General features: G+C 56.9%; 1 protein-coding gene across 4 annotated transcripts in view; it reads left to right on the forward strand.

Moving 5' to 3' along the window:
* Positions 1–13,436, forward strand: part of SLC4A2 (solute carrier family 4 member 2) — a 255,691-nt gene that overhangs the window by 220,962 nt on the left and 21,293 nt on the right. For all 4 annotated transcript variants that reach the window (XM_083186515.1, XM_083186516.1, XM_083186514.1 and 1 more), the window contains exon 22: positions 12,461–12,634. In XM_083186515.1, coding sequence (XP_083042641.1) covers positions 12,461–12,634 — 174 coding nt within the window. The remainder of the gene's footprint in view (positions 1–12,460; positions 12,635–13,436) is intronic.

A 13,436-nucleotide genomic window follows, 5' to 3' on the forward strand; every position in this document is an offset into this window, starting at 1 on the left:
GGGCAGGATAGGTCCATGTACTCTCCTCAGCGCTGATAGCATGAGGTCCAGCATCCCGTGGGGGCAGGATAGGTCCATGTACTCAGCGCTGATAGCATGAGGTCCAGCATGCCGTGGGGGCAGGATAGGTCCATGTACTCTCCTCAGCGCTGATAGCATGAGGTCCAGCATCCCGTGGGGGCAGGATAGGTCCATGTACTCAGCGCTGATAGCATGAGGTCCAGCACCCATGGGGGCAGGATAGGTCCATGTACTCTCCTCAGCGCTGATAGCATGAGGTCCAGCATGCCGTGGGGGCAGGATAGGTCCATGTACTCTCCTCAGAGCTGATAGCATGAGGTCCAGCGTCCCGTGGGGGCAGGATAGGTTCATGTACTCTCCTCAGCGCTGATAGCATGAGGTCCAGCATCACGTGGGGGCAGGATAGGTCCATGTACTCTCCTCAGTGCTGATAGCATGAGGTCCAGCATCCCGTGGGGGCAGGATAGGTCCATGTACTCTCCTCAGAGCTGATAGCATGAGGTCCAGCATCCCGTGGGGGCAGGATAGGTCCATGTACTCTCCTCAGAGCTGATAGCATGAGGTCCAGCATCCCGTGGGGGCAGGATAGGTTCATGTACTCTCCTCAGCGCTGATAGCATGAGGTCCAGCATCCCGTGGGGGCAGGATAGGTCCATGTACTCTCCTCAGAGCTGATAGCATGAGGTCCAGCATCCCGTGGGGGCAGGATAGGTCCATGTACTCTCCTCAGCACTGATAGCATGAGGTCCAGCATCTCGTGGGGGCAGGATAGGTCCATGTACTCAGCGCTGATAGCATGAGGTCCAGCATGCCGTGGGGGCAGGATAGGTCCATGTACTCTCCTCAGCGCTGATAGCATGAGGTCCAGCATCCCGTGGGGGCAGGATAGGTCCATGTACTCTCCTCCGCGCTGATAGCATGAGGTCCAGCATCCCGTGGGGGCAGGAGAGGTCCATGTACTCAGCGCTGATAGCATGAGGTCCAGCACCCATGGGGGCAGGATAGGTCCATGTACTCTCCTCAGCGCTGATAGCATGAGGTCCAGCATGCCGTGGGGGCAGGATAGGTCCATGTACTCTCCTCAGAGCTGATAGCATGAGGTCCAGCGTCCCGTGGGGGCAGGATAGGTCCATGTACTCTCCTCAGAGCTGATAGCATGAGGTCCAGCATCCCGTGGGGGCAGGATAGATCCATGTACTCTCCTCAGAGCTGATAGCATGAGGTCCAGCATCCCGTGGGGGCAGGATAGGTCCATGTACTCTCCTCAGAGCTGATAGCATGAGGTCCAGCATCCCGTGGGGGCAGGATAGGTTCATGTACTCTCCTCAGCGCTGATAGCATGAGGTCCAGCATCACGTGGGGGCAGGATAGGTCCATGTACTCTCCTCAGTGCTGATAGCATGAGGTCCAGCATCCCGTGGGGGCAGGATAGGTCCATGTACTCTCCTCAGAGCTGATAGCATGAGGTCCAGCATCCCGTGGGGGCAGGATAGGTCCATGTACTCTCCTCAGAGCTGATAGCATGAGGTCCAGCATCCCGTGGGGGCAGGATAGGTTCATGTACTCTCCTCAGCGCTGATAGCATGAGGTCCAGCATCCCGTGGGGGCAGGATAGGTCCATGTACTCTCCTCAGAGCTGATAGCATGAGGTCCAGCATCCCGTGGGGGCAGGATAGGTCCATGTACTCTCCTCAGCACTGATAGCATGAGGTCCAGCATCTCGTGGGGGCAGGATAGGTCCATGTACTCAGCGCTGATAGCATGAGGTCCAGCGTACCGTGGGGACAGGATAGGTCCATGTACTCTCCTCAGCGCTGATAGCATGAGGTCCAGCATCCCGTGGGGACAGGATAGGTCCATGTACTCTCCTCAGCGCTGATCGCATGAGGTCCAGCGTGCCGTGGGGGCAGGATAGGTCCATGTACTCTCCTCAGAGCTGATAGCAGGAGGTCCAGCGTCCCGTGGGGGCAGGATAGGTCCATGTACTCTCCTCAGAGCTGATAGCATGAGGTCCAGCATCCCGTGGGGGCAGGATAGGTCCATGTACTCTCCTCAGCGCTGATAGCATGAGGTCCAGCATCCTGTGGGGGCAGGATAGGTCCATGTACTCTCCTCAGCGCTGATAGCATGAGGTCCAGCATCCCGTGGGGGCAGGATAGGTCCATGTACTCTCCTCAGCGCTGATAGCATGAGGTCCAGCGTCCCGTGGGGGCAGGATAGGTCCATGTACTCAGCGCTGATAGCATGAGGTCCAGCATCCCGTGGGGGCAGGATAGGTCCATGTACTCTCCTCAGCGCTGATAGCATGAGGTCCAGCATCCCATGGGGGCAGGATAGGTTCATGTACTCTCCTCAGCGCTGATAGCATGAGGTCCAGCATCCCGTGGGGGCAGGATAGGTCCATGTACTCTCCTCAGCGCTGATAGCATGAGGTCCAGCATGCCGTGGGGGCAGTATAGGTCCATGTACTCTCCTCAGTGCTGATAGCATGAGGTCCAGCATCCTGTGGGGGTAGGATAGGTCCATGTACTCAGCGCTGATAGCATGAGGTCCAGCGTCCCGTGGGGTCAGGATAGGTCCATGTACTCTCCTCAGCCCTGATAGCATGAGGTCCAGCATCCCGTGGGGGCAGGATAGGTCCATGTACTCTCCTCAGCCCTGATAGCATGAGGTCCAGCATCCCGTGGGGGCAGGATAGGTCCATGTACTCAGCGCTGATAGCATGAGGTCCAGCATCCCGTGGGGGCAGGATAGATCCATGTACTCTCCTCAGCGCTGATAGCATGAGGTCCAGCATCCCGTGGGGGCAGGATAGGTCCATGTACTCTCCTCAGAGCTGATAGCATGAGGTCCAGCATCCCGTGGGGGCAGGATAGGTCCATGTACTCTCCTCAGCGCTGAGAGCATGAGGTCCAGCATCCCGTGGGGGCAGGATAGGTCCATGTACTCTCCTCAGCGCTGATAGCATGAGGTCTAGCATCCCGTGGGGGCAGGATAGGTCCATGTACTCTCCTCAGCCCTGATAGCATGAGGTCCAGCATCCCGTGGGGGCAGGATAGGTCCATGTACTCTCCTCAGCGCTGATAGCATGAGGTCCAGCATCCCGTGGGGGCAGGATAGGTCCATGTACTCTCCTCAGCGCTGATAGCATGAGGTCCAGCATCCCGTGGGGGCAGGATAGGTCCATGTACTCTCCTCAGCGCTGATAGCATGAGGTCCAGCATCCCATGGGGGCAGGATAGGTCCATGTACTCTCCTCAGCCCTGATAGCATTAGGTCCAGCGTCCCGTGGGGGCAGGATAGGTCCATGTACTCAGCGCTGATAGCATGAGGTCCAGCATCCCATGGGGGCAGGATAGGTCCATGTACTCTCCTCAGAGCTGATAGCATGAGGTCCAGCATCCCGTGGGGGCAGGATAGGTCCATGTACTCTCCTCAGCGCTGATAGCATGAGGTCCAGCGTCCCGTGGGGGCAGGATAGGTCCATGTACTCTCCTCAGCGCTGATAGCATGAGGTCCAGCGTCCCGTGGGGGCAGGATAGGTTCATGTACTCTCCTCAGCGCTGATAGCATGAGGTCCAGCATCCCGTGGGGGCAGGATAGGTCCATGTACTCAGCCCTGATAGCATGAGGTCCAGCATCCCGTGGGGGCAGGATAGGTCCATGTACTCAGCGCTGATCGCATGAGGTCCAGCGTGCCGTGGGGGCAGGATAGGTTCATGTACTCTCCTCAGCGCTGATAGCATGAGGTCCAGCATCCCGTGGGGGCAGGATAGGTCCATGTACTCTCCTCAGCGCTGATAGCATGAGGTCCAGCATCCCGTGGGGGCAGTATAGGTCCATGTACTCTCCTCAGCGCTGATAGCAAGAGGTCCAGCATCCCGTGGGGGCAGGATAGGTCCATGTACTCAGCCCTGATAGCATTAGGTCCAGCATCCCGTGGGGGCAGGATAGGTCCATGTACTCAGCGCTGATAGCATGAGGTCCAGCGTCCCGTGGGGGCAGGATAGGTCCATGTACTCTCCTCAGCGCTGATAGCATGAGGTCCAGCATCCCGTGGGGGCAGGATAGGTCCATGTACTCTCCTCAGAGCTGATAGCATGAGGTCCAGCATCCCGTGGGGGCAGGATAGGTCCATGTACTCAGCGCTGATAGCATGAGGTCCAGCATCCCGTGGGGGCAGGATAGGTCCATGTACTCTCCTCAGCGCTGATAGCATGAGGTCCAGCATCCCGTGGGGGCAGGATAGGTCCATGTACTCAGCACTGATAGCATGAGGTCCAGCATCCCGTGGGGGCAGTATAGGTCCATGTACTCAGCGCTGATAGCATGAGGTCCAGCATCCCGTGGGGGCAGGATAGGTCCATGTACTCAGCGCTGATAGCATGAGGTCCAGCATCCCGTGGGGGCAGGATAGGTCCATGTACTCAGCCCTGATAGCATTAGGTCCAGCATCCCGTGGGGGCAGGATAGGTCCATGTACTCAGCGCTGATAGCATTAGGTCCAGCATCCCGTGGGGGCAGGATAGGTCCATGTACTCTCCTCAGCCCTGATAGCATGAGGTCCAGCATCCCGTGGGGGCAGGATAGGTCCATGTACTCTCCTCAGCACTGATAGCATGAGGTCCAGCATCCCGTGGGGGCAGGATAGGTCCATGTACTCAGCACTGATAGCATTAGGTCCAGCATCCCGTGGGGGCAGGATAGGTCCATGTACTCTCCTCAGTGCTGATAGCATGAGGTCCAGCATCCTGTGGGGGTAGGATAGGTCCATGTACTCAGCGCTGATAGCATGAGGTCCAGCATCCCGTGGGGGCAGGATAGGTCCATGTACTCTCCTCAGCGCTGATAGCATGAGGCCCAGCATCCCGTGGGGGCAGGATAGGTCCATGTACTCAGCCCTGATAGCATTAGGTCCAGCATCCCGTGGGGGCAGGATAGGTCCATGTACTCAGCGCTGATAGCATTAGGTCCAGCATCCCGTGGGGGCAGGATAGGTCCATGTACTCTCCTCAGCCCTGATAGCATGAGGTCCAGCATCCCGTGGGGGCAGGATAGGTCCATGTACTCTCCTCAGCGCTGATAGCATGAGGTCCAGCATCCCGTGGGGGCAGGATAGGTCCATGTACTCAGCACTGATAGCATGAGGTCCAGCATCCCGTGGGGGCAGGATAGGTCCATGTACTCAGCGCTGATAGCATGAGGTCCAGCATCCCGTGGGGGCAGGATAGGTCCATGTACTCAGCCCTCATAGCATTAGGTCCAGCATCCCGTGGGGGCAGGATAGGTCCATGTACTCAGCGCTGATAGCATTAGGTCCAGCATCCCGTGGGGGCAGGATAGGTCCATGTACTCTCCTCAGCCCTGATAGCATGAGGTCCAGCATCCCGTGGGGGCAGGATAGGTCCATGTACTCTCCTCAGCGCTGATAGCATGAGGTCCAGCATCCCGTGGGGACAGGATAGGTCCATGTACTCTCCTCAGCCCTGATAGCATGAGGTCCAGCATGCCGTGGGGGCAGGATAGGTCCATGTACTCTCCTCAGCGCTGATAGCATGAGGTCCAGCATCCCGTGGGGGCAGGATAGGTCCATGTACTCTCCTCAGAGCTGATAGCATGAGGTCCAGCATGCCGTGGGGGCAGGATAGGTCCATGTACTCAGCACTGATAGCATGAGGTCTAGCATCCCGTGGGGACAGGATAGGTCCATGTACTCTCCTCAGCGCTGATAGCATGAGGTCCAGCATCCCGTGGGGGCAGGATAGGTCCATGTACTCAGCGCTGATAGCATGAGGTCCAGCATCTCGTGGGGGCAGGATAGGTCCATGTACTCAGCACTGATAGCATTAGGTCCAGCATCCCGTGGGGGCAGGATAGGTCCATGTACTCTCCTCAGCGCTGATAGCATGAGGTCCAGCGTCCTGTGGGGGCAGGATAGGTCCATGTACTCTCCTCAGCGCTGAGAGCATGAGGTCCAGCATCCCGTGGGGGCAGGATAGGTCCATGTACTCTCCTCAGCGCTGATAGCATGAGGTCCAGCATCCCGTGGGGGCAGGATAGGTCCATGTACTCAGCGCTGATAGCATGAGGTCCAGCATGCCGTGGGGGCAGGATAGGTCCATGTACTCTCCTCAGCGCTGATAGCATGAGGTCCAGCATCCCGTGGGGGCAGGATAGGTCCATGTACTCTCCTCCGCGCTGATAGCATGAGGTCCAGCATCCCGTGGGGGCAGGAGAGGTCCATGTACTCAGCGCTGATAGCATGAGGTCCAGCACCCATGGGGGCAGGATAGGTCCATGTACTCTCCTCAGCGCTGATAGCATGAGGTCCAGCATCCCGTGGGGGCAGGAGAGGTCCATGTACTCAGCGCTGATAGCATGAGGTCCAGCACCCATGGGGGCAGGATAGGTCCATGTACTCTCCTCAGCCCTGATAGCATGAGGTCCAGCATCCCGTGGGGGCAGGATAGGTCCATGTACTCTCCTCAGAGCTGATAGCATGAGGTCCAGCGTCCCGTGGGGGCAGGATAGGTCCATGTACTCTCCTCAGAGCTGATAGCATGAGGTCCAGCATCCCGTGGGGGCAGGATAGATCCATGTACTCTCCTCAGAGCTGATAGCATGAGGTCCAGCATCCCGTGGGGGCAGGATAGGTTCATGTACTCTCCTCAGCGCTGATAGAATGAGGTCCAGCATCACGTGGGGGCAGGATAGGTCCATGTACTCTCCTCAGTGCTGATAGCATGAGGTCCAGCATCCCGTGGGGGCAGGATAGGTCCATGTACTCTCCTCAGAGCTGATAGCATGAGGTCCAGCATCCCGTGGGGGCGGGATAGGTCCATGTACTCTCCTCAGAGCTGATAGCATGAGGTCCAGCATCCCGTGGGGGCAGGATAGGTTCATGTACTCTCCTCAGCGCTGATAGCATGAGGTCCAGCATCCCGTGGGGGCAGGATAGGTCCATGTACTCTCCTCAGAGCTGATAGCATGAGGTCCAGCATCCCGTGGGGGCAGGATAGGTCCATGTACTCTCCTCAGCACTGATAGCATGAGGTCCAGCATCTCGTGGGGGCAGGATAGGTCCATGTACTCAGCGCTGATAGCATGAGGTCCAGCGTACCGTGGGGACAGGATAGGTCCATGTACTCTCCTCAGCGCTGATAGCATGAGGTCCAGCATCCCGTGGGGACAGGATACGTCCATGTACTCTCCTCAGCGCTGATCGCATGAGGTCCAGCGTGCCGTGGGGGCAGGATAGGTCCATGTACTCTCCTCAGAGCTGATAGCAGGAGGTCCAGCGTCCCGTGGGGGCAGGATAGGTCCATGTACTCTCCTCAGAGCTGATAGCATGAGGTCCAGCATCCCGTGGGGGCAGGATAGGTCCATGTACTCTCCTCAGCGCTGATAGCATGAGGTCCAGCATCCTGTGGGGGCAGGATAGGTCCATGTACTCTCCTCAGCGCTGATAGCATGAGGTCCAGCATCCCGTGGGGGCAGGATAGGTCCATGTACTCTCCTCAGCGCTGATAGCATGAGGTCCAGCGTCCCGTGGGGGCAGGATAGGTCCATGTACTCAGCGCTGATAGCATGAGGTCCAGCATCCCGTGGGGGCAGGATAGGTCCATGTACTCTCCTCAGCGCTGATAGCATGAGGTCCAGCATCCCATGGGGGCAGGATAGGTTCATGTACTCTCCTCAGCGCTGATAGCATGAGGTCCAGCATCCCGTGGGGGCAGGATAGGTCCATGTACTCTCCTCAGCGCTGATAGCATGAGGTCCAGCATGCCGTGGGGGCAGTATAGGTCCATGTACTCTCCTCAGTGCTGATAGCATGAGGTCCAGCATCCTGTGGGGGTAGGATAGGTCCATGTACTCAGCGCTGATAGCATGAGGTCCAGCGTCCCGTGGGGGCAGGATAGGTCCATGTACTCTCCTCAGCCCTGATAGCATGAGGTCCAGCATCCCGTGGGGGCAGGATAGGTCCATGTACTCTCCTCAGCCCTGATAGCATGAGGTCCAGCATCCCGTGGGGGCAGGATAGGTCCATGTACTCAGCGCTGATAGCATGAGGTCCAGCATCCCGTGGGGGCAGGATAGATCCATGTACTCTCCTCAGCGCTGATAGCATGAGGTCCAGCATCCCGTGGGGGCAGGATAGGTCCATGTACTCTCCTCAGCGCTGATAGCATGAGGTCCAGCATCCCGTGGGGGCAGGATAGGTCCATGTACTCTCCTCAGCGCTGAGAGCATGAGGTCCAGCATCCCGTGGGGGCAGGATAGGTCCATGTACTCTCCTCAGCCCTGATAGCATTAGGTCCAGCGTCCCGTGGGGGCAGGATAGGTCCATGTACTCAGCGCTGATAGCATGAGGTCCAGCATCCCATGGGGGCAGGATAGGTCCATGTACTCTCCTCAGAGCTGATAGCATGAGGTCCAGCATCCCGTGGGGGCAGGATAGGTCCATGTACTCTCCTCAGCGCTGATAGCATGAGGTCCAGCGTCCCGTGGGGGCAGGATAGGTCCATGTACTCTCCTCAGCGCTGATAGCATGAGGTCCAGCGTCCCGTGGGGGCAGGATAGGTTCATGTACTCTCCTCAGCGCTGATAGCATGAGGTCCAGCATCCCGTGGGGGCAGGATAGGTCCATGTACTCAGCCCTGATAGCATGAGGTCCAGCATCCCGTGGGGGCAGGATAGGTCCATGTACTCAGCGCTGATCGCATGAGGTCCAGCGTGCCGTGGGGGCAGGATAGGTTCATGTACTCTCCTCAGCGCTGATAGCATGAGGTCCAGCATCCCGTGGGGGCAGGATAGGTCCATGTACTCTCCTCAGCGCTGATAGCATGAGGTCCAGCATCCCGTGGGGGCAGTATAGGTCCATGTACTCTCCTCAGCGCTGATAGCAAGAGGTCCAGCATCCCGTGGGGGCAGGATAGGTCCATGTACTCAGCCCTGATAGCATTAGGTCCAGCATCCCGTGGGGGCAGGATAGGTCCATGTACTCAGCGCTGATAGCATGAGGTCCAGCGTCCCGTGGGGGCAGGATAGGTCCATGTACTCTCCTCAGCGCTGATAGCATGAGGTCCAGCATCCCGTGGGGGCAGGATAGGTCCATGTACTCTCCTCAGAGCTGATAGCATGAGGTCCAGCATCCCGTGGGGGCAGGATAGGTCCATGTACTCAGCGCTGATAGCATGAGGTCCAGCATCCCGTGGGGGCAGGATAGGTCCATGTACTCTCCTCAGCGCTGATAGCATGAGGTCCAGCATCCCGTGGGGGCAGGATAGGTCCATGTACTCAGCACTGATAGCATGAGGTCCAGCATCCCGTGGGGGCAGTATAGGTCCATGTACTCAGCGCTGATAGCATGAGGTCCAGCATCCCGTGGGGGCAGGATAGGTCCATGTACTCAGCGCTGATAGCATGAGGTCCAGCATCCCGTGGGGGCAGGATAGGTCCATGTACTCAGCCCTGATAGCATTAGGTCCAGCATCCCGTGGGGGCAGGATAGGTCCATGTACTCAGCGCTGATAGCATTAGGTCCAGCATCCCGTGGGGGCAGGATAGGTCCATGTACTCTCCTCAGCCCTGATAGCATGAGGTCCAGCATCCCGTGGGGGCAGGATAGGTCCATGTACTCTCCTCAGCACTGATAGCATGAGGTCCAGCATCCCGTGGGGGCAGGATAGGTCCATGTACTCAGCACTGATAGCATTAGGTCCAGCATCCCGTAGGGGCAGGATAGGTCCATGTACTCTCCTCAGTGCTGATAGCATGAGGTCCAGCATCCTGTGGGGGTAGGATAGGTCCATGTACTCAGCGCTGATAGCATGAGGTCCAGCATCCCGTGGGGGCAGGATAGGTCCATGTACTCTCCTCAGCGCTGATAGCATGAGGCCCAGCATCCCGTGGGGGCAGGATAGGTCCATGTACTCAGCCCTGATAGCATTAGGTCCAGCATCCCGTGGGGGCAGGATAGGTCCATGTACTCAGCGCTGATAGCATTAGGTCCAGCATCCCGTGGGGGCAGGATAGGTCCATGTACTCTCCTCAGCCCTGATAGCATGAGGTCCAGCATCCCGTGGGGGCAGGATAGGTCCATGTACTCTCCTCAGCGCTGATAGCATGAGGTCCAGCATCCCGTGGGGGCAGGATAGGTCCATGTACTCAGCACTGATAGCATGAGGTCCAGCATCCCGTGGGGGCAGGATAGGTCCATGTACTCAGCGCTGATAGCATGAGGTCCAGCATCCCGTGGGGGCAGGATAGGTCCATGTACTCAGCGCTGATAGCATGAGGTCCAGCATCCCGTGGGGGCAGGATAGGTCCATGTACTCAGCCCTGATAGCATTAGGTCCAGCATCCCGTGGGGGCAGGATAGGTCCATGTACTCAGCGCTGATAGCATTAGGTCCAGCATCCCGTGGGGGCAGGATAGGTCCATGTACTCTCCTCAGCCCTGATAGCATGAGGTCCAGCATCCCGTGGGGGCAGGATAGGTCCATGTACTCTCCTCAGCGCTGATAGCATGAGGTCCAGCATCCCGTGGGGACAGGATAGGTCCATGTACTCTCCTCAGCCCTGATAGCATGAGGTCCAGCATGCCGTGGGGGCAGGATAGGTCCATGTACTCTCCTCAGCGCTGATAGCATGAGGTCCAGCATCCCGTGGGGGCAGGATAGGTCCATGTACTCTCCTCAGAGCTGATAGCATGAGGTCCAGCATGCCGTGGGGGCAGGATAGGTCCATGTACTCAGCACTGATAGCATGAGGTCTAGCATCCCGTGGGGACAGGATAGGTCCATGTACTCTCCTCAGCGCTGATAGCATGAGGTCCAGCATCCCGTGGGGGCAGGATAGGTCCATGTACTCAGCGCTGATAGCATGAGGTCCAGCATCTCGTGGGGGCAGGATAGGTCCATGTACTCAGCACTGATAGCATTAGGTCCAGCATCCCGTGGGGGCAGGATAGGTCCATGTACTCTCCTCAGCGCTGATAGCATGAGGTCCAGCGTCCTGTGGGGGCAGGATAGGTCCATGTACTCTCCTCAGCGCTGATAGCATGAGGTCCAGCATCCCGTGGGGGCAGGATAGGTCCATGTACTCTCCTCAGCGCTGATAGCATGAGGTCCAGCATCCCGTGGGGGCAGGATAGGTCCATGTACTCAGCACTGATAGCATGAGGTCTAGCATCCCGTGGGGACAGGATAGGTCCATGTACTCTCCTCAGCGCTGATAGCATGAGGTCCAGCATCCCGTGGGGGCAGGATAGGTCCATGTACTCAGCGCTGATAGCATGAGGTCCAGCATCTCGTGGGGGCAGGATAGGTCCATGTACTCAGCACTGATAGCATTAGGTCCAGCATCCCGTGGGGGCAGGATAGGTCCATGTACTCTCCTCAGCGCTGATAGCATGAGGTCCAGCGTCCTGTGGGGGCAGGATAGGTCCATGTACTCTCCTCAGCGCTGATAGCATGAGGTCCAGCATCCCGTGGGGGCAGGATAGGTCCATGTACTCTCCTCAGCGCTGATAGCATGAGGTCCAGCATCCCGTGGGGGCAGGATAGGTCCATGTACTCTCCTCAGCGCTGATAGCATGAGGTCCAGCATCCCGTGGGGGCAGGATAGGTCCATGTACTCTCCTCAGCGCTGATAGCATGAGGTCCAGCATCCCGTGGGGGCAGGATAGGTCCATGTACTCAGCCCTGATAGCATGAGGTCCAGCATCCCGTGGGGGCAGGATGGGTCCATGTACTCTGCTCAGCGCTGATAGCATGAGGTCCAGCATCCCGTGGGGGCAGGATAGGTCCATGTACTCTCCTCAGCCCTGATAGCATGAGGTCCAGCGTCCCGTGGGGGCAGGATAGGTCCATGTACTCAGCACTGATAGCATTAGGTCCAGCATCCCGTGGGGGCAGGATAGGTCCATGTACTCTCCTCAGCGCTGATAGCATGAGGTCCAGCATCCTGTGGTCTGGTGCTGATCTTCTGTCCATGGGTGATGTGATAATGGGTCATGCAGTAATATCAGCAGAGTCACTGGTGAACTGAGCCAATATAACCTCATGTGACCCCATGGTGACCAGCGTGATGGAATAGAAGCCTTGATGACCTGCCTCGTATAGTCTACATTTGACTCTGCCGACATGCCACCATGTGACTCTGCCGACATGCCACCATGTGACTCTGCCGATATGCCACCATGTGACTCTGCCGATATGCCACCATGTGACCCTGCCGATATGCCACCATGTGACTCTGCCGATACGCCACCATGTGACTGCTGAAACGTTTAGTGCCTACCAGAGACGCCGGTGCTGCGCTGTATCTGGGACTCCTTACAGTATAACGTGGACTAGCTGCGCCTGGAGGAATGGAGGACCAGGCCGTTGATTATAGTAGCTCACTGTGTATTATAACAGGACCTTTCCTCCCACTAGGTGCGCACCCTCCGGATGCACCTTTTCACGGCCCTGCAGCTGGTGTGTCTCGCTATCCTTTGGGCCGTTATGTCCACAGCTGCGTCTCTGGCGTTTCCCTTCATCCTCATTCTGACTGTCCCTCTGCGCCTCTTCCTACTGCCGAGGATTTTCACTGAGCGGGAGCTAAAATGCGTAAGTACCCTCATTAATGTCACCTCATTTCCCTGCTGTTGCTCTGTAATCCCGCCCTACCAATCAGTGTGTGTCCATTACTAATATATATATATATATATATATATATATATATATTTAATAGTGCCTGCAGCTATGTGCGGGGACAAAAGGAAGGACAGAATGGGAAGAATTGGAGGAGGGGTTGCAATATATGTGAAAAAAGTATAAAGACTACCTTAATACAAAGTATTGAAGAAAAAACTGAGGCCCTTTGGGTGACCATAGAAACAGGGGAGAAGGCGATTTTTCGTATAGGGGTGATCTACAGACCACCAGGTCAGGAAGAGGAACTTGACAAGAGCCTATTGCAGGACATCAATAAAATGGCATTAAAAGGAGAGGTGATAATCATGGGAGACTTTAATCTACCTGATGTAAACTGGGAGCTGCCTGTTGCAAGTTCCACCAGAAGTAGGGACATGCTGAATTCCTTGCAAGGAGCATCCCTCCAGCAATTGGTGAGGGAGCCCACTCGTAAGGACGCAATATTAGACTTAATACTTACAAATGGTGACAGAATATCTGACATAAATGTGGGTGAAAACCTGGGATCCAGTGACCATCAAGCAGTATGGTTCAAAATAAAGACAGAGACTGACTCATCGCACACAAAAACAAAGGTGTTAGATTTTAGGAAGGCTGATTTTGTAGAGATGGGAAACTCTGTAAGGGATTCTTTGGCAGAGTGGAAGAACTTGGAAGGAGTGCAGGATAAGTGGGAAAAATTAAAAAGTGCAATTCTAAAAGCAACAGAACTTTG

This window comes from Crinia signifera, chromosome 5 (assembly GCF_055691185.1).
Source record: "Crinia signifera chromosome 5, ASM5569118v1, whole genome shotgun sequence".
Classification (NCBI taxonomy): Eukaryota; Metazoa; Chordata; class Amphibia; order Anura; family Myobatrachidae; genus Crinia; species Crinia signifera.